This window comes from Marmota flaviventris, chromosome 13 (assembly GCF_047511675.1).
Source record: "Marmota flaviventris isolate mMarFla1 chromosome 13, mMarFla1.hap1, whole genome shotgun sequence".
Taxonomy (NCBI): Eukaryota; Metazoa; Chordata; class Mammalia; order Rodentia; family Sciuridae; genus Marmota; species Marmota flaviventris.
The window spans coordinates 53,536,366-53,558,720 of record NC_092510.1 but is presented as its reverse complement, the minus strand read 5'-3'; the positions used below and the strand labels follow the sequence as shown (position 1 = coordinate 53,558,720).

Genomic DNA, 22,355 nt, shown 5'->3' with positions numbered 1-22,355 from the left:
GAACTCCTAAGTCAAGGTCCTGCTACCAACTCCTATTAAAAAAAAACAAACAACAAAAAACTTTGAGAATAATTATGTAGCCTCTTCTTTCCCAGGCCTTAGAATCTAGCTGGGAGATATGACACAGATAAGAATATCTCCAATAACTCAAGGAGGGCTAAGTTAAGTGTCACCCTGACCTAGAGCAGGGTTTGACCAACTATGGCCTGAGGACCCTGGTTCTCTAAATGAAGTTTCATTAGAATACAACCACATACATTTACTTACTGTCTAGGGATACTTTCACTCTGTAATTGGCAGAGTTGAGTGGCTGCAACAGAGGCTTTATGGCACAAAATGCCCCAAATATTCCCTATCTGGTCCTTCAGAGAAAAAGTTTGACCAAGCCTGGTTTAGGGCAAGTGCTTCAGGAAGTTAGTGGAGGGTGACCACTCCAGGCTGGAGTACTCCAAGAAAGCTTTATGGACTCCTTGAAAACCTGTAGGATTTAGCTAGGGAGGATGGGGAGAGGACACGATTCTAGGCAAGGAAGTCAAAGAAGGCTGAAGGCCCTGGCAAAGACTAGGGAGAAGTTTGGCATGGAGAGTCAGGAATGGGATGATGGATGGATGTAGAGGGCAGGTCTGAAGCAACGGCTTTGAAAGCCAAGCCAAAATATTTTAAATGATAAGGCATACCACTTTTCCATTCCACATGATTAGTAGGTGATGGAGAAGTGACTTTTAAAGTCCACTCAAACCTTGAGAATCAATTTCAAAACGGGCCGAAGTTTAGCTCCATACCCAGGGATTTTGATTAATTGGTCTCAATTGGAATTTTTTTTTTTTTTAAAAACTTCCCAGGTGGCTCTATTATCCAATTGGGATCCTGTTGCTAGATGAAGGAAATGGCCAGACACGTGCCTGCAGAAGCTCAGGGCCAGGTAGACATAGCAGGTGCCCAACACATGTGAGTCAAATTAAATCAGCAATATTGGCTTGTACCAGAGCCAGCCTGATAAGCCTCTATTTTACTAGAGTCAGCTATATAGCATTTGGTTGGCCACATGGTTTCCAATAAAAGAAATCACTTCTGCCTGCCTTTGGCTAATCCTGGAAAAGCTCGTGATGCTCAATGCAATATTGAGTCTGTTTATATATTTGGGCATTTATAGATTTCTCTCTCACTATTGTTTTAATGTGACCGTTTACAAGGCCTTACACAATTTGCCCTCTGCCTTGTTAACTCTGTAGTCTCCCCACCCCCAGTGCCCTCTTGTCCTCTTTCTGGGACTTCACAACCACCACACTGACCTCTTTGTGGTTCCTGGAACACACTAGTCCTATCTACCTGTACCTAGGATGCTCTTCACTTCTCTTCCTGCAGACACATCCAAGTGAGCTCTCAATAACTCTCTTTGCATCTTTGATCAAGGATTATGTCTCCGGGAGTTCTCCCCTGACCATCTAATTTTAGTTTACAACCTCCTTCCACAGACATCATGCATCCCTCTTACCTTCTTTATTGTTCTTCATAGCATTTACTACCTTCTAACATGGGATCCTGTTTTCTTCTTTGTTTATTTTCTATTTCTCCTACTGTGATTAGGTTCTAAAAAAGGGGGGATTTTTGACTGCTTTATTCCCTGCTGCTTTCAATGTGTGCAGAACAATGCTGTCCAGACCTCCGTAAGGAGTGTCAGTCAGTGCTTGGAATGCTTTGACTTGTCCTTTGAGATTGAGCTTGAGCAACTCCTCTGTTAAACCCTCTGTACTTCTCCCTTCACCAAAGGCAGCTCCCCCTTCCTCCTCTGCAACTCCCTGGAGCTTTTCTCACACTTATTGACTTTTCTGACTCTCCTACTACTTCTGAGCACCAGTCTGGGGAAGGTCTCAAAACCTAGCATCCAAGAGAAGCTGAGCAGGGGTGTGTCAGGGAGTGAGCTGGAATTTAGCAGCAGAAGCTGTAGAAGAATGATTCATTGCCCCATAACTCCCCTTCCTGCAGGTGCATACCTGAGCAGCTCTCCTTTTCCTATGACACTTGGCTTGAGCCAGTGTGCGATGTGTCATTGTCACCTAGGTGGATGCTTTTGAGAATCTGTTGGTTCTGAGGTTAATAATATTTCCCCTCTCATGTGAAATGTGTACCAAGTCCTGTCGATGTTACTTCTGATGTATCCCTGAATCCATCCACTTCTTTCCATTTTCTCCCTCACTCTCCTCTCAGCCATGGTTATCTCTGACCTGGAATACTGTGACAACTGCCCAAACAGGGTGCTCCATCTAGTGTCTTCCCCTACAAACCAGCCAGAATAAGCTTTTGAAAACACAAAACAGACAATGTCTTTCTCCTGCCTTTAAAACATTCAAAGACTTCCCAGTGTACTTGGAATAGAAAGCAACTCTTATGAGATGCAGACTGCCAGCAATTTGCTCCCAGGTCCCTCTTCAGCCTCACCTAAAGTTAGCGCCCCTCGGTTCTCTCTGAATGGTCCTCCTTGTATATGTTTTCCTGCTGCAGAACCCCTGCTGCTTCCTCCACTTGGAGTGCTTCTAACTTTTTTCATCTGGTTTACTTCTACTCATTTTCCAATCTTGCTCAAACATTTCTTCCTCAGAGAAAGCTTGACTAAAGCTCAGACAATAGGCTCTGTCCTGTCACATGCCCTCAGAGCACCTAGCTAGAAAGTTCTTCCCTTTTCTATCATCTCACCAGACAATGTGCCTCCACTATAATCAAACTACACAAGGAAAAGTTCATTCATCGGTTTTGTTCTTTACTGTATCTTCAGTATCAAGAATGGTGCCTGGTGCACGGTAAATAAATGCTCCGTGCACTTTTCTTGAATGAATGAGGGCTGGGTTTGTGTTTCTTATTAACTGGTATCCCTGTCCCTAATCCAGTGACTGGCACATAGTAAATAAATATTTGTTGAACACATAAATGGACTGATCCTTGAGATATTGCCTTGTCAGGCCCTTCATTAGGAATTCTAACACAGAATATTAATATTTGTTGAACTGTTTTCTAATACACTCAGGGGTCTATGTGTGAACACTGGTAGCTCCACCTTTAGACTCCAGACCTGAGTCTTGTATTTTCCAGCCACATTTCCCTCACCAGTGTGACATTATCTGTAGGAATATCCTACCTTAACTTCAGTGTTTTTAACCTTTTAGCATGAGATTTGGATCTTCAAGAGATTATTGCTCTTAGCAGAGACAGATAGCTTCTGCAGTTCTCAGCAGAGAAATGAACAGAGAAGAAACTGTGCAAGAGCCCATCCCTACTGGGCAGAACAGAAACAGCACTGCCTGAGCGCAGTGTGGGCCTTGGCCTCCATGCCTGGTCTCATGAGCTGGGAAAGCCTTTGGGAAGTGGATCAGCTGTACTGAGGTGAGGCCCTGCATTTGATGGGCTGGCTGCCCTGGGAAGCACGCAGTGTAGCCAAGAGGCTGTCTTGTGTGTCTGTGCCCCGTGCCAGGCACCATAGCTTCTTTCAAGGAAATGTTTTACTCTGAAAATTCAGGTTTGAGTGACTACTTGACTCTCCCTGCTTTTGGTTAATCACACAGCATGAGAAAAGGTTGGTGCCATTTGGCTCTGGGGCTTGGTGACATATCTCCAAGCAGTGATGTGTGCCTGCACTGGGGAATAGGAACTTGCTCACTCACTGCTATGATATAGATGTAAGGTACCCCCCAAAAGCTCATGTGTGAGACAATGCAAGAACATTCAGAGGTGAAATGAATGGGTTATGAGAGCTGTAACCTAACCAGTGGATTATCTGGGTGGGTAACTCTAGGCTGGTAGGGTGTGGCTGGAGGAGGTGGGTCACAGGGCATGCCTTTGGGGGTATTGTTTCCCTGGTGAGCAGCTTTCTCAGCTTCCTGATCGCCATGTCTCTAGCTGCTTTCCTTCAACATGCCCTTCTGCCATGGTGTTCTGCCTCACTCAGGCCTGGAACAATGAAGTCACCCTTCTATGGATTGAGATCTCTGAAATAGTGACTGCCAAATAAACTTTTCCTTCTCCAAAATTGTTCTTGCTAGGTCTTCTGGTCACAGCAACAACAAAAATGAACTAAAACACTCAAAAAGGAGAGTGTGTCATGAAAGAGAGGGGGGCAGCCCAACCCTATGTGGATAATCTATAGGAGATTCTTACGTAGGTTTAAGATCTAAATAAGATATGCTGAAAAAAGTACTGAATTGCCCTTCCTTCCTTCCTTCCCTCCCTCCCTCCCTCCCTCCCTCCCTCCCTCCCTCCCTCCCTCCCTTCCTTTTTTATTTTTTGGTACTGGGGATTGAATCCAGAGGTACTTAAACACTGAAACATATCCCCAGCCCTTTTTGTATTTTATTTAGAGTCAGGGTCTCACTGAGTTACTTAGGGTCTTGCTAAGTTGCTTAGGCTGGCTTTGAACTTACAAACCTCCTGCCTCATCCTCCTGAATGGCTGGGATTATAGGTATGTGCCACCATACCTAGCTGAATTGCTTTTTTTTTAAAAGCCACACAAAATTATGTATTTTGTTGCTGGAGCCACTTGAGGCCATCTAATTCTAATAAAAATTCAGGGCCTTTAGCATATGGGCTTTCTTTATTTCCTGACCTTCCTAAGGATAATCTCTACTCTTGCAGGGCTTTTTTTTTTTTGGTCTTTCCAGGTCTTTGACCTCATGGAGACTGCCTAACTCAGTGATACAGTGGAAAGAATATGACCCTTGGAAACAGGATGTGTGATCACCAGTGTAATACCTCAGCATCCTTTCTAAAAATAAGGTGGAGTGACTATATCATGGGTTGGCAAACATTTTTCTGTGTAGGGCCAGACAGAAAATGTATTAGGCTTGTGGTCATAGAATCTGTGGCAAATACTTTACTCTGTCCTTGGTGTGCAAGCAACCGTAGACAAGACATAAGTGACTGAACAGGTGTGGTTGTGTTAGCAAAACCATTTGTTTATTAAAAACAAGTAGTTTTTGTAAATCTACATAGGATCCCCCTTGACTATTCAGCTGAATTCAGATCAGTGTATGCATTTAAAACTACCTGAGGCAGGGTAAAAAAAAATTACCCTAGAGAATTAATTGGTAGGTTACATAGCTTGAGAAAAGGTTGTGTTGGCTGAATGTCACCAGTGCCCGTTACTCATATAGTGTAGGATACAGTTTCCGTTGCCATCAGTCAGACTGGAAAACCTCGTGATTCCTAGAACATTGAGTAGAATGTGGTTTTGGTTAAGGTCACAAATATATAAATGAAATAGAGACAAATTGATATTCTACAAAGGGAACTCATAGGAGGAAGGATATCCTTTCAACAATGGTTATATAGAAGTTGGCTATCCACATGCTTATAAACAAACTTCAAAATATACTTCTCACTGTATACAAAAATAACTCAAAATAAATCATAGACTTGGTTATAAAACCTAAAACTACAAAACTTCTAGAAGAAAATATGGAAGAAAATTTTTGAGACCTTAGGTTAGACAAAGATTCCTTAAATACAACAAAAGAATAATCAACAACAGAAAAAAATAATAACCAGAACTTCACCAAAATAAAAATCTCTACCTTTGAAAGACACTATTAAGAGAATGAAAAGACAGTCACTGACTGGGGCAAAATATCTGAAAATCAGGCATCTGATAAAAGACTGGTATTCAAAATATACAATGAACCCTTAAAATTCAATAATAGGCAAACAACCTAATTTAAAAGAAACCAGAAAATAACAAATTAGAATATAAAAATTAAAATAAATAAATAAACTCAAGAAATTAAGGTGGATTGCTAGACTGTGGAACCAACCCAGATGCCCTTCAATAGATGAATGGATAAAAAAAATGTGGCATTTATACACCATGGAGTATTACGCAGCACTAAAAAATGACAAAATCATAGAATTTGCAGGGAAATGGATGGCACTAGAGCAGATTATGCTTAGTGAAGCTAGCCAATCCCTAAAAAACAAATACCAAATGTCTTCTTTGATATAATGAGAGCAACTAAGAACAGAGCAGGGAGGAAGAGCAGGAAGAAAAGATTAACATTAAACAGATACATGAGGTGGGATGGAAAGGGAGAGAAAAGGGAAATTGCAGGGTAATGGAGGGAGACCCTCATTGTTATACAAAATTACATATAAGAGGTTGTGAGGGGAATGGGAAAATAAACAAGGAGAGATATGAATTACAGTGGATGGGGTAGAGAGAGAAGATGGGAGGGGAGGGAGGGGGGATGGTAGAGGATAGGAAAGGTAGCAGAATACAACAGTTACTAATAGGGCATTATGTAAAAATGTGGATGTGTAACCGATGTGATTCTGCAATCTGTATTTGGGGTAAAATTGGGAGTTCATAACCAACTTGAATCTAATGTATGAAATATGATATGTCAAGAGCTTTATAATGTTTTGAACAACCAATAAAAAAAAAAAGAAATTAAGGTGGTAAAGAAGCACATGAAAAAATGTTCAACAGCATTAGTTATGAAAATATAATTTAAAACCATGACAAGTCATACATGGAGTAGAAAGTCTAAGACTAAAAAGACCAACTAGAGCAAGCTGTGGTGAAGATGTGGACAATCTAGAATTTCATACACTGGTGGTGGCAATGCCAAGTAATGTAACCACATTGTAAGACAGCATGGCTGTTTATTAAAATGTTGATCATACACTTGCCATCTAATTCAGCCATGTTATTCCTATGTGTTTAATCAAGAGAAATGAAATGTTTTTAATCAAGTGAAGATCAGCATGTGAATTTTTATAGCAGCTTTATCTGTAATAATTAGAAGCTAGAAGTAACCATCCTGTTCCTCAACTAGTGAATGATTAAAAAAACCATAGCAGTTCTATAAAATGGAATGTTAGTCAACAATAAAATGAAATGTTCCATTGATATATTTTATAATATGGATGAGTCTCAAAATAATTATCCTGACTGAAAGAAGTCACATTCCCAATAGTCTGGTTCCTTTCTAGAAACACTCTGGAAAATGAAATCTACTCTATACTGATAGGAGCAGATTAGTGGTTGGCTGGGTGGAAGTGGTGGGGTGAGAGTGTCAGGAACCAATTATGAAGGGGTCTGAGGTAACTTTTGGGGAGAATAAATATGCTCATTATGTTGATTGTGGTGATGGTTTAACAAGTATGTACCAATATCAAAACAAAACTTTAGACTTTAAATATGTCTTATTTATTTCATGTCAAATATCAAATTGTCAGATGTATGTTAAACATGTAAATATGTATTTGTATCTCATAACTCAACAAAAAGATAAAAATCTATTAAAAATGAACAAAAGGTCTGAATGAGCAATTTATAAATGAATATATATGATTATTAAACAGTAAAAACTCAATTTAAAATCACAAAAAGAAATACTACAGAAATACAGAAGATAATTAGAAATTATTTTGAAAACTTGTACTCCAATAAAATAGAGAATATCAAAGGCATTTTCAAATTTCTAGAGTTATATGATTTGCCCAAATTGAATCAGGATGATATACATAGTTTAAACAGATCAATTTCAAGCAATGAAATAGAAGATGCCATCAGAAGCCTACCAACCAAGAAAACCCCAGACCAGATGGATATACAGCTGAGTTCTACAAGACCTATAAAGAAGAACTAATACCTATACTCTTTAAATTATTTTGTGAAATAGAAAAGAGGGAGCACTTCCAAAATCATTCTGTGAGAACAATATCACCCTGATTCCAAAACCAGGCAAAGACACAGCAAAGAAAGAAAACTTCAGACCAATATCTTTAATTAACATAGATGCAAAAATTCTCAATAAAATTCTGGCAAATTGAATACAAAAACACACCAAAAAGGTAGTGCACCATGATCAAGAGGAATTCATCCCAGGAATGCAAGGTTGGTTCGACATACAGAAATCAATAAATGTAATTCATCATATCAATAGACTTAAAAATTGAAGGCATTCCATCTAAAAACTAGAATAAGACAGGGATGCCATCTTTCACCACTTCTATTTAACATAGTTCTTGAAACACTGGCCAGAGCAATTAGACAGACAAAGAAATTAAAGGGACATGGATAGGTAAAGAAGAACTCAAATCAGCATTATTTGCTGACAATATGATTGTATACCTAGAAAACCAAAAAAAATTCCACCAGAAAACTTATAGAACTAGGAAAAAATTCAGCAAAATAGCAGGATACAAAATCAACACTCATAAATCAAAGGCATTTCTATATATCAGTGACAAATCCTCTGAAAGGGAAACGAGGAAAACTACCCCATTTACAATAGCCTCAAAAAAAAAAAAAAAAAAAGAAAAGAAAAGAAAATACTTGGATATCAACCAAACAAAAGAGGTGAAAGACCTGTACAATGAAAAATATAGAACACTAAAGAAAGAAATTAGGGCTGGGGATGTGGCTCAAGCGGTAGTGTGCTCGCCTGGCATGCATGCGGCCCGGGTTCGATCCTCAGCACCACATACAAACAAAGATGTTGTGTCCACCGATAACTAAAAAATAAATATTAAAATATTCTCTCTCTCTCTCTCTCTCTTTAAAAAAAAAGAAAGAAATTAAGGAGGACCTTAGAAGATGGAAAGATCTCACTTGTTCTTGGCAGAATTAATATTGTCAAAATGATCATACTACCAAAAGCACTATGTAGATTTAATACAATTCCAATCAAAATCCCAATGATATTCCTCATCAAAATAGAAAAGGCAGTCATGAAATTCATCTGGAAGAATAAGAGACTCAGAATACCTAAAGCAATTCTTAGCAAGAAGAGTGAAGCAGGTACCATCACTATACCAGACCTTAAACTACACTATAGAGCAATATTAACAAAACCAGCATGGTATTGGCACCAAAATAGACTGGTAGGCCAATGGTATAAAATGGAGGACACAGAGATTAACCCACATAATTAAAGTTATCTTATATTAGACAAAGGCACCAAAAACAAACATTGGAGAAAAGATAGCCTCTTCACAAATGGTGCTGGGAAAATTGGAAATCCATATGCAACAAAATGAAATTAAACCCCTATCTCTCACCATGCACAAAACTCAACTCAAAGTGGACCAAGACCTTGGAATTAAATTAGAGACACTATACCTATTAGAAGAAAAAGTAGGCCCAAATCTCCATCATATCATCTCCCCAACTTCCTTAATAAGACTCCTATAGTGCAAGAATTAAAATTAAGAATCAATAAATGAGACGGATTCAAACTCAAAAGCTTCTTTTCAACAAAAGAAACAATCAGTGAAGTGAATAGAGAGCCTCCAGAATGGAAACAAATTTTTAGTACTTGCTTATCAGATGGAGCACTAATCTCTAGGGTATATAAAGAACTCAAAAAATTAAATACCAAAAACCCCCAAATAGCCCAATCAATAATTGTGCCAAGAACTGAACAGACACCTCTCAAAAGAAGATATACAATCAATCAACAAATATATGAAAAAATGTTCAACAACTCTAGCAATTAGAGAAATGCAAATCAAAACTACTCTAAGATTTCATCTCACTCCAGTCAGAATGGCAGCTATTAAGAATACAAACAACAATAAGTGTTGGCAAGGATGTGGGGAAAAAGGTACACTCATACACTGCTGGTGGAACTGCAAGTTGGTGCAGCCAATCTGGAAAGCAGTATGGAGATTCTTTGGAAAACTGGGAATGGAACCACCATTTGATCCAGCTATATCCCACCCCTTGGTATATACCCAAAGGACTTAAAAACAGCATACTACAGGGACACAACCACATCAATGTTTATAGCAGCACAATTCACAATAGCTAAACTGTAGAACCAACCTAGATGCTCTTCAGTAGATGAATGGATAAAAAAATGTGGCATATATACACAATGGAATATTACTCAGCAATAAAAGAGAATAAAATCATGGCATTTGCAGGTAAACGGATGGCATTGGAGAACATAATGCTAAGTGAAGTTAGCCAATCCCCACCAAAAAAATGCCCAATGTTTTCTCTGACATAAGGAGGCTGATTCACAGTGGGGTTGGTGGGGGGAGCATGGGAAGATTAGATGAACTCTAGATAGGGCAAAGGGGAAAGAGGTGAAGGAGGGGGCAAGGGGATTCAAAAAAAATGGTGGAATGAGATGGACATCATTACCCTAAGTACATGTATGAAGACACGAATAGTGTGATATACTTTGTATAGAACAAAGATATGAAAAATGTGCTCTATGAGTGTAATATGAATTGTAAAGCATTCTGCTGTCATATATAATAAATTAGTTAAAATGCTACATGTAAAGACTCTTGGCCATATTTAGAGTTGATAATGTTTGGAGGAATGGGTTCTTTCATATAGTTCTGGGGAGCATACAAGTGGATAAAACTTTATTGGAGCAAGGTGTTGTGGCAAATGCCTGTAATCCTAGTGACTTAAAAGGCTGAGGTAGGATGATCGCAAATTCAAAGCCAGTCTCAGCAACTTAGTGAGGTCCTAAGCAACTTATCAAGAATCTGTCTCAAAGTGAAAAATAAAAAAGGTTGGGGATATGACTCAGTGGTAAAGTACCCCTGGGTTCAATCCCCAGAACCAAAACAAACAAACCAACAGAAAAACTTTGTTGGATGGTAATTTGACAACATTCAACAAAACCCAAAATTATACAAAGCATTTGACACAGTAATCCTACTTCTTGGGAATTGATCTTGAGTAAACAAGAATCACACCCAGACTTAGAAATAAGAATTTTTACCATATCTATTTTAAAAATACTAACAACAGATTGCAAACAACCTAAAAATCCAAGTCTAGAGAACTTGTTGAATAAAACATGATATCTCCTGCCAATGCAGCCATTAAATGTGAAACCGTAGAAAAACATTAAGAGACATGGAAAATTTTGCTATATTTCTGTAAGTGAAAAAATGTACAAGCAGTATAGAGAGTACATTTCATTTTAGGTAAAAAATATAAAATGTATATATTAATGTCTAGGAAAAAGGGATTTGCACTGCTTCTCTCAGGGTTAGTTAATTATAGATAATTTTCATTTTCTTCTTCTCACTTGTATTTTTAATTGTTGTACAATGAAGATGTATTGCTCTTATAATAAAAATAAAGTCATTTAAAAAAAATCGATGCTAATACCCTATAAATGAATACTATAAGAAATCATAGACTTAGACCTTGGTAGCCAAAACCAATATTTAACTGAAGGCTGAAAAAAGGTTCAGGAGCTTCAGGGAGGCCTGAGATGCTGCGCCTGTAAAAATGGAGCCCTGGGCAGTGTTGGTTTAGGCCTTGACCACCAAAGATGGTGGCATGGGCCTTGCTCTCCAGAGCAGCTGACAGTTTTGACCTCTGTTTGGGGTGGGGGGGAAGATCACTGTAAATAAGACCCCCCCCCCAAAAAAAAAGCACTTCTCTTGCCTAGGAGAATGGATCCAGGGATCCAGTGAGGGTGGGTCCACTCTGTGCGGCTAAGGCCCCACTGGGCATCTTCCACTTAAGCCTCATTTCCATTTTATGGTTATGAAGTCTCAGGCCCAGAAGGGTGCATGCCTGTGTTGCCTAGTCAAAAGACTTAAAGGGGAATCCAAGCCAGCGCGTCTGATAACTGAAGTAGCCATTTATTCAATCAATTCACCTAGTGGAATCTGAATACTCAAGTCTCAGTGAAGAAGAGTTAGCTCTGAAACTGGGCTTTAAAGACCCCCAAATCTCCTTTCTCCCCTTCCTCCCATGAAAGAGGAGAATCAAAGTCCATGAGTTGCCATCTCTGTGCCACAGAACCACGCAGTGTTATAGAACCACGAATCTGTTACAGCTGGCTACCCTAGCACATGGGAGAAATGCCTCCACCTGAATCTCACCACTTACTGGCCTCAACAGAGTGAGCAAATGACTTTCATCCTGTATATGAACTGCCACTGGGCTTGGTGGGAATGTTAAAATGAATCCCAAGGCTCTACCTGACTGAGTAAAGAAGAGCATCATAATTAGGGATGCCTAGGCTGTGGGAGAGTGATTGACAGTATCTTTGCCACATATTTCCACTTTGGTCTAGAATACCTGTTACCCTCAACGTCGGATTTCTTCATTCAATCTCCCCTACTATTGATTATTCCTATGGAAAGTCAGATGCAATCTTGCACATTAGTTTTACTACATCGTTTTCTTATTTAAAAACCATCTCAACATCTGTCCCTATTTCCCAGGGTAGTAAATCTACTTCTTTAGCCTACCAATCAAGGCCCTCCATAATCTGATGCTGCTTAGCTTATTGTTTCTGTTTCTTAGCAACCTTGCATAAAAACCACCTCTTGGGTCTCTATGACCTATTTCAGAGCACACACTCTGGTCTGAAAGGGTTACCCTTAGGAGCCAGGTATGGTAGCCTGTCTGACTGGGAATGACTGTGAAACCAGACTTAAAGATAGTTAGTGTAGTTAGGCAAATCGCGTCTGATATTGGGTCTAATAGAGAAAATGGAGTCGAATCTAATAAAGAAAATGGAATCCGATTTGAGTCTGGGAAAGCAGAAACTGCACCTGGGAGATTTAAATGTTAGAGTCCCCAAGGCCCTGGCCCATCCTAAAGAACTGTTAATGAAGCAACTCCCAGCAGGTGGGGAAGTGCTAGTCAATTCAGCCTAGGCCTCTTCCTGCCTGGATCACTCCTCTCCTGCCCCATCAGCCCACCTGTTCCCCACCTTTTGCCCACCTTTTGGCCTTCCCACCTGCATCCCCTATCACATGCAAGATAAAGGACTGGAATGTAGAAGGACAAAGAAAACCTTAAATATATAAAGGATGGGATTTCCTCATCCCATGGATTCCCCCTTTTGGATCCCCTTCATCCTCCAGGAGAAGTCTGTTCTACCTGCTATCCTTCAATAAAGCCTCTTACTTTCTATTCTACACTTGCGTGGGCATGCTTCTCTGTTATACTTCAGCATTCAGGGAAGCAGGACTTGTCAAGGTAACCAGCATTATCAACTGGACTAGCAGATCAGAATGAGTCACTATCTGGGAGCTCAAGGTGGGGAGAGGGCATGAGGACTGCTGAGTGGACCAATCCAGCTGAGGTTTGCTGGTATTGATGGCGTAGTTTCTATCCCCATTTAACTGCCTGTCCTCAGCCTTAAAGCAGTGCAGCCACACAGCTGTCCTTAGCCTTATAGCAGTGCAGCACCACGGCCGATTCTGAACAAATATTGGAAGATATTTTGCACAGGATGCATAGTATTTTTTTTTTTTACCATGAATGCCATTTCACTTTCTTCTTGACTATTTCAATCTCATTCATCCTTAAGTGCTCAGTTCCAAAACACCATAGAAACTCTGGTCTGTCTCAAATGACCTCCTTCTCTAAGTCCTGATATTTGACATCACTCTCCTCCCTAGTTTGCCTCCACAATTCCATGCAGATCTCCCTGGTTCTGTAATAGTGTTGATGCAACACCGTCATTCACTGCTAAGTATCCATTTTTCCCAGGCAGTTACATTCAGGGACTTTATGGGTACTGACTCACTGTCTCATTCAGATGGAGCATTCTGGTTATGGACTATGATATTAAGGTGTCTTTTAACTGTTAAATTTAAATGCCAGTCTTAGGTAACAAAGCACCATAAACTAGTAGTGGAATGCAGGAGCATAAAGCACAATAAATTCTTATTGCCCATGGCTAAAATGAGACAAAATATTATTCCAGAATAAAGGAAAAAGAAAGTAAAGCTATCATGGAAAAAAATATGAGCAGATTAACTTTTCCAGCATGTTGAATGGCGCCTGAGTGACCAAAAAGAGTTATTCAACTTGAAACTAAACAGTTGCTGGTGACTGAGTTGTGATGAATAGTTATGATAATTTTTTATAGGGATGAGTCTAAAACTCATCACTAAAAAGAAATTCATAATGCACACCCTTACTTTGGAATAAGTTTGCCATTTATAAGCCAAAGAAACTATGCAATCTGAAACTTCTATGAATTTTGATTGTTGTGATATGGAAAAACTCAAGGCCAAGCTTTTCTAAGTTATGGGAAACAGAAAATGGCTACTTGTTAACTGTATTTGGGTCTTAATTTTTTCTCCGCATCAGAAACAGAGAAATCAAAAGTCTTTTCCATATGCTGATAAGCTATGAGGACTCTGCTAATTTCAGATGATAATGAAAAATTAAAGGTACTTCTTTGGGCTCTAATTCTCAACTCATGAGGTCCTTCTTTGGCCATGTTGATAAGTTATCACCAATACAACCAGAAAACCATTTGACTTTGTTATTTGTTAGTTCGTGGGTAGAAGAGTAGAGAAACTTTAAACTTTGAGCCAAGGGAACAATTCTAGTTACAATTATCAACATTTGAGGTCACAGAGAGTTAGTGTGAAGATTTCCCACACTTTGCAGGCTTTGTTGTTACTGTTTACTGTTTTTAAAAGTAGTTAAAAGCTTTTCTTTCTTTTTTTTTTTTTATCCTCATCTTAAGCAGTGTTATGTTTTGGGTTCATAGCTCAATCAAGAGGAAGGCACGGAGCTTTCCTATATTCTCCCTGCCCCTAACATTCATAGGCTCATTTCCCCCAACACTTTGTCGGAGAAAAGAAGTCCTTTCTCCACCTTGATTATTTCCAGAGGTCATGAGTGAAGGTTCCTTTGGCATTTCCATGCTTCTGGTGAGAGGACTCAGATGCTTTTGCACAATTCTCTGCTACCAGAGGACACCTGTCCCGTAGGCAACAATTTGGTGAAGATTCCCGATGCTAAAAGCCAGGGAGGTTTTGCCTTGAGGAATCCATCTGGGCTGATGTCAGACTGTGTTATATATAGAAGGCTGGCCCAAACAGAATCATGGGCTGTAGAAGGGTGCTGACATTGCAGCTTTGTCCTTGAAAGCTGATTATAGCTCTGTTTAGGTAGGAGGAAACCATAGGGGTACTGGAGAATGGGAGAGGAGACAAAGGAGCAGTCCTTTACTGCTGTACCTTTCTCAAAGTTCACTGAGTCAGCCTCATCAAGAGGATCTGAGCTGTGGCATCAGCCCAAGTTAACTCAGAAAGGAACCATATTGGAATCTAGACAAGCTGTAGGGTCCAGACTGAGAACGGCACTCACCTCATAGGAAACCTCAGCCAAGTTTCCACTGGTGAGTCTGGATTCTGTAGGCAATTTAGTGATTTCCTGTTGGCCACCCCCCACTGCTGCCTCCTCCCACCTGCAAGTAGTCACCCATCCATAAATCCTGTCCAGCCCTGGATTTTTGCCCAATGTTTCAGAGGGCTGGACTCACCAAGGAGAGCGGAATTCCCAGGATCCAGGACCAGCTGTGTTCCCAGAGGAGATGTCAGCACTGAAGGCAGGTTCGGTCCAGTGGCTGAGAGCAAGGCCTTGATATCTTCCAACTGTGTGGGGACGTGGGGGGGATCTATAAGAAGACAGATGGTTGAAGCATACAGGCTGTATTAAGGGACAGAGAGAGGTGGCAGGCGTGTGTGTATGTGTGTGTGTGTGTGTGTAAGGCAGAAATTACTATTATTATAATTATCATTTTTTTTGCAGTGTTGGGGTTCAAACCCAGGGTCTTGTGCAAGTTAGGCAACCACTCTAACACTGAACCACATTCCCAGCCCCAGGCATTACTAATATTGACTCTTAAAATCACTTTTACCTAGGAAGAGATCTACTTATCAAGGCAAATCTGAATTTCAAACTTAATATTTGATGCCTAAAATAATGAGATAATAAAAACCAGGCACATTACCTTCAGGGGTTCCTTACTTTTTATCACATCACCATTGGGTCCGTATAACTTTGCAGATAAATTAAACCATATTATAAAGAAACATTTTTAAAAAGATAACTTTGGCATTCGCTATATGCCAAGTTGTGAGATAATAGTTTTCATCTCATTTTTCATTTAATTCTCATAACATCCTTTAGAGTGAGGCACTTTGTTATTGTCCCCTCACACAGAAATATGCCACAGGCATTTCTTATTTAAAAGAACACTATGAAACACAAAAACACTATGAATGGCTTTTTCTATGAAGAAAAATATCCAGTTGTGAAGTTAATTTGAGGTCTTGATTTTATGCCCACGTGGACCCCCCCAAATAAATAGGATAGGAGGAGGTTTGCACTGGATGCCTTGTCATTCAAAATCTTAAGTGGAGTTAGGGCTAAAGTCATCAGAAGTCAGATAACCTGAGCTAAAAGTGACAGAAATAGGAGACACAGTAGCTTATCATTTCCACTGGACAAATAAAAAGGCAAGCATTTATTGAACCTAGTGGTGGAATAATCCAGATTCTGCTGGAAAAGCAGCAGAATCCTTTTGCCCTTCTCCTTGTGTCTCTTGAAGCACTACTGTGCCCACTTCCACGGCCAGTGGCTACTCTTTTCTTCAGAGCACTTTGTGGAGTAGAATGAGAAGCACAAGAATTGCTCTTGTAATTGATGGTCATTTCAACAGGAATGAGTGAGGTCCATAACATGTGTTAGGCACTTGTCTGGGATGGTAAATAAATAAGATTTACATTTTATTCCCTGATGGTGTCTGAGTCTACTTCAGAAACATCCCTCTGTCTTGCTGCCTCTGACTGCCAAAGACCATCATACGGAGAAAACAATGGTGAACCTGAGATTATTTATCCCTATATGAAATAGAACTCAGAAAACCCCTCTTCGTTAGGTAGAGGGAAAACACCGTGCTTGGATTCAGGAATCCTCAGTTTGAGATATGGCTCTGTCATTCACTAACTTGGGAAGTCACTGAATCCTGCTGACCCTTGGTTTTCTCATCAATAAAAATGCATTCCTTTCCAAGCTCTTTTTCCACTCTGGAATACCATGATTTTTGGAAGTAATGCTATCAATTTACTCGAAGCTAGTCTCTTTTCCTCCCTTCGTCCTTAATAGTCACTCTTGAAACTAAAGAAATCTTTGCTTATTAGTAAAAGCAAAAAGGGGAGTTTATGTTCTGTCTGCAAAGATAATCTGATCTCCTTGGGTCAAATGTCAGCCCCTCCTGATGGCTTCTACGGTATTTCTTTTTTGGTGCATGTACATTTTCATCTTTCCAGGGAGACTAAATGCTTCAGGGGCAGAGGCCATCTCTTACATTTCTCCTAAAGCTCTTACCAGAGTCCAGTGTACATGGACATAGAGGTAGCACTCTGAATATTCATCCAGTGAATTAATTTATTCATCTAGATGAATAAATGAAAATTGGTGCAGCCAATGTGGAAAGTAGTATGGAGATTCATTTATTCATCTAGACTCTATCTCATTATTTTGCATACTTTATGTTACAGATTAAGTCACAGAAATTGCCATCAGCTTTATACATAATACCCCCTTTAAAAAATTAAGCCACATTTTTGTTGATTAAAAGTTATGTCTTCTGTGTTTCTAATGTACCTATAAAAACTGACAATCTTAATTATTAAGAAACCAAGACTTGGATCAAGAAAAGTCCTTAGATTAGAGAAAACGTTCAGCATTTGTTTTTTTGGGATTGGCTAACTTTACTTAGCATTATCTTCTCCAACGCCATCCATTTACCTGCAAATGCCATGATTTTATTCTCTTTTATTGCTGAGTAAAATCCCATTGTGTATATATGCAATATTTTTTAAAATCTATTCATTCACTGAAGGGCATCTAGGTTGGCTCCACAGTTTAGCTATTGTGAATTGTGCCGCTATAAACATTGATGTGGCTGTGTCCCTGTAGTATGCTGTTTTTAAGTCTTTTGGTTATAAACCGAGGAGAGGGATAGCTAGGTTATATGGTGGTTCCATTCCCAGATTTCCAAGGAATCTCCATACTGCTTTCCACATAGGCTGTACTAATTTGCAGTTCCACCAGCAATGTATGAGTGTACCTTTTTCCCCACATCCTCGCCAACACTTATTATTGTTTGTCTTAAGGAGGCTGACTTACAATGGGGTAGGGAGGGGGAGCATGGGAGGAATAGATGAATTCTAGTTAGGGCAGAGGGGTAGGAGGGAAAGGAAGGGGCAGGGGATTAGCAAGGATGGTGGAATGTGATAGGCATCATCATCCAAAGTACATGTATGAAGACACGAATTGGTGTCAACATACTTTATATATACAACCAGAGATATGAAAAATTGTGCTGTATGCATATAATAAGAATTGTAATGCATTCTGCTGTCGTTTATTTTTTTTAAAAAAATCAATAAAAAAAGAAAAGTCCTGAAGTTAAGAGTTTTCATAGTGAATTTTTCCCCACCACGTTGGATTAAAATGGGAAGACTTTGTGCCCTTCAAACACTATATTCATGGTCACACTGTGTTAGGGTTGGGATGCAACAGGAACCAAGTAGGTGGCTCACAGACCACACACACCTCACTGGCAACACCCCAGGAGCAGCCACCATCTTAGACTTTCATCTGTTAGCAGAAACAGCATGGAAGGGTTACTAGGGAGAGAAAACCATCAACAAGTACCATAACTCAGTGTGGGGTAATAGTCCCTGGCCTCTAGGCTCCACACTAGCAGCAGAGCTGGCTGAAACCCAGTGCAAAACAAATAACATCCTTCTTTCTCTCAGCCAATTTTCTGTGGCTTCCTATGAAGATTGGAGGTTTATGCAGCTACCAGTGACAAAAACCTCCATCTAAGGCATGAAATCTGAGTGGGCAGATGTGCTTTGCTTTATCATCAACTTTGGATACGAAAACAGAAGCCTAATTATTTTCCCCTTAAGGACGTGCATAAGGTATGTTTACGTATGTATGTGTGGCAAATAACTGTTTTTCATATTTTCCCCTTAGAATGACAGCTTTCTCTTGGTGAGAAAACAAGCCCAAATACTCCAATAATTTGTTTTTAAAGAGTAAGACCCCCACCCCCAAAGCTTTTTACATCTCTATTTTATTAACCCCCAGACTCAGTAGGAAGAACAGTAGAGCGTCCCTAGTCTAGAGAACAAACAAGCAAGATGGCGGAGCTCAGTGCTGAGCAACATCAGCTGGTGGATGGTGCCCTAGCTTTGTTCTTATTTTTAAAAACCTATTTTATGCCAGGAACTGTGCTACACTCTTTAGTCAGGGGTTCCTTTATTTGGGACATGCATGTGGAGGCTATGTGGCCTAGATTATGAACTTCCTGGAACTATGTAAAAAATCTTACATGCGAATATTTCTGTGGAGGGGATTTCATAGTTTTCATCTGGTTCTCTAGAAATCTTCAGCACAGGAGTTAAGACTAATTGCTTTACATCTGTTACCTTTTTTGACACTCCTGCTTCCCCTGCAATGTGGGCAGTCCTTGTTTGGTAGGCCTCCAGCAACTAAGACCAGCCAGGGGCAGGAGTTTGCTCAAGGCCACACAGTAAGTAAGAGGCAGAGCCAGGGTTCAAGCTCATGTATGCCTGGCCCCTGGTCTACTGAATTTGCCTTTTACATCCTTCATGGAATCAGGAAAACAAGGAGATGGAGGATGGGTTGGAGAGTTACCTCCTGGTGTCGACCAAGGCAGTGAGCTTTGAGGTTTTTACCTAGGATCAGGAGCTGGGTGTTCTCAGTCAGCTCTCCATGAACATTAGCTGCCCTGCAGGAGTACAGGCCCTGATCCAAGGAGGACACATTTGTGAGCAGCAAGGAGCCCTCGTGCAGATGGTGAGAGGAGCCCAGTTTGCTTTTATTCCTGAACCAAGTGACTTCAGCTTCAGGCACACCTAAGGGGGGGAAAAAAATTCCATTAGCCAAACATATTCAGGTGAATGCAGAGGCGTTTACAGCCTCTTTGCTGGTCCTCCTGTGGCTACTCTGAGGAAGCATCTGCCTGGGCGTCTTCTGTATCTTTTGGCCAAACTAAATAACACCTTGGACCTTTGAGTTGTCTCCAGATCTTTTGCCTTTTAAATCCTACACTGATGAGGCAGGAAGAGAGAGGCCAATTAAAAGAAGAGGAAACAGGCAGCCAGTAAAGGGCACTTGCTAAAGTATCCAAATTATTTGGAAAAGACTTTTTAAAAATAAAAAACCTCAAATCTATGTATTCATGAAAATGAAGGCTCTACAACTGCATGAGACAACACATTATTAAGAAAAGCCACATATAAGAATATATATATTATGAATTCATTTCTGTAAGTAGAAGGCCCAAACTGGTAACATTAATGAGTAGTGAGGGTGAGTAGTGAGGGTGGTGGTTCCCCTAAGGAAGTGGGATGGGTGCAGAGGGGTTGTGACTGAGAGAGGGAACGTGGGCTGGGCTACTGGAAATGCTTCTTGATCTGGCTGGATGGGTAAGGAGTGTTTACTTGGTATCTTTATGATATGTGTACTTTCTTATATAGATATGTTTAATAAAAAGTTAAAGGCTATAAGACATTAAAATATATGTCTGAACTAGACAAATAAAAGCTGCTAGATCCTTATTAGAGCCGATACTCTGTGAACAAACCATGCTTGCATTTTTGGAAGCTGCTATAGTTTGGATCTTGACTACTCTCCAAAGGGCAATGTATCAAAGGCTTGTCCCAGAGTGGTCCTATTTAAGAAGTGAGGCTTAGGGGGAGGTCTGTTGCCGCAGTCCGGCTGCAGCAAAATAACCGGGGGGTGACGAATAACTTGTGTACGTTGATACAGCAGGAGTAGGAGCCGTTTATTGCAGGACAGGAGCAGTATTTATACATTCCACACAGCTTATCTAATTAGCATAAACTAGATACATCAGTCAACCAATAAGGAATCTCCACACTTAATGGCTAGCTTTTGTTACTTCTCAAACCACTCCCTCTGGCATTTTGCCAGGCACCATCCAGACTTGTTTACGAACTCTAACATTCCCCTGGCAAAATGCCAGGTGTTATTTTGACTTGTTTACAGACTCTAACAGTCTGTAGTCACTGGAGGGGGACCTCAGCCTTCTCCTCATTCTTTTCTGCTTCCTGGTCAAGAAGTGAATGGGTTTAGCTCTGACACTTGCTCCCACCATGGCGTGCTGCCTTGCCATAGGTCCAAAGCAACAAGGTCAACCGATCATGGACTAGTACTTCCAGAACTGTGAGCTAAAATAATAATTTTTGTCTTCATAAGTTGATTATTGCAGATGCTTTGTTATAGTGACAGGGAGGTGACGAACACAGAAGCCTATATAGTCTCAGAATGAGAGAACAGAGATGGGGCACCAGTGGCACCACAGGAAATAGTCCAAAGGAGAGGTCTGTCCCCCACCACAACCCATGTCTGTGGTCTGTGAGAGCTGGGAGGCTGTGCTGCTGTGGGATGGCTGCCTGTCTTTGGAAATGATACAAGGAAGGAACCTGCAGTTTCTGTAAAACTGGACAGCCTGAACTCCTGGGGAAGTCTCCCTGTGGTGGATGAGCTGGTACGCAGGCCCCCGTTGAAGGTAAGTTCTCCTGGATGGTCCTTGAGGGAGGTTCTGTAGGAGGCTGGGCTCTGAGTGAACAGAGAGACTGAAAGTCTATGGCATCGATTCACAGGTCTCCCAGGAGACAAAAGCTTCATCCCTTACATCACCCAGCTTTCTGATCCAGTTCATGAAGTTTACTCCTACAACTCTTGGGCAAGTCTCCAGAGCATGTTTAGAAAGTCAAATCCTGGAAAATGGGGTCAATGCCAAGAAAAACCAAAAAGGCAGACCTTTAGTCCAGCACTTTCTCTGAGTTGGGCTGGAGTTTGCCACTGGGGCAAAGGGCAGTGTTGCCTTCACTGGCCAGACGACTGTTAGGGACACTGAAGTCTTCAAGTAGTTACCTGTGTACCTGTTACCTGTCCTTGAAACTGGTTGGAAGAAGAGAGGCAGGGCTAATGAAAAGGGGTGGAGACTTGATAGTGCAGGACATCACCTCAGGAGAGACACACACTAATTCAGCTTAAATGATGTGATGCTTGGTGCTCACTTGTGTGAGAGGGGCATCATCTCTAAAGATGCCTACATGAGGGGCAGAAAAACTGATTTTTCAATGTAGCACCACTAGGGAGAGCAAGAGCATCATGATGCCTGACCATGCCAGCTTGGACTCTGGACCTTGAGCTCAGATTTTACATTAAAAAAAAAAAAAAAAAATCCACCGTATTTAGTAGAAAGCCTCTGAAAAGTAGGTAAAAAAAAAAAAAAGAGTTCCAGTTATTTCTCTCCTGAAAGCACAGGGGGAAATGGGGTCCTACATATCATTCATATTCATCTCCTTTCCCTTGAATTTCTCAGGTGTAGCACTTCCTGCTGACATCCTTTTTTGAGGAGGGCTGTGGGCAGAAGGCACACAGTCCCTTAAGACAATTCTAGAGCAAGCAGGCAGAGTAGAGAACTGGATGAAATGAGCCTCTAGTTTTCTCAACACAAGGCGAACTCCTCCCCGCAGGGCAGGAGTGAG

At 40.6% G+C, this 22,355-nt stretch overlaps 1 protein-coding gene across 1 annotated transcript in view; it reads right to left on the bottom strand.

Annotated features, from left to right (window-relative positions):
• Adamtsl1 (ADAMTS like 1) overlaps positions 1-22,355 on the bottom strand; it is a 369,220-nt gene that overhangs the window by 41,666 nt on the left and 305,199 nt on the right. Inside the window, exons 22-23 of the mRNA XM_027950603.3 lie at positions 19,509-19,688; positions 15,272-15,406 (exon numbers count right to left, since the gene is read on the bottom strand). Of these exons, the coding sequence (XP_027806404.2) occupies positions 15,272-15,406; positions 19,509-19,688 (315 nt within the window). The remainder of the gene's footprint in view (positions 1-15,271; positions 15,407-19,508; positions 19,689-22,355) is intronic.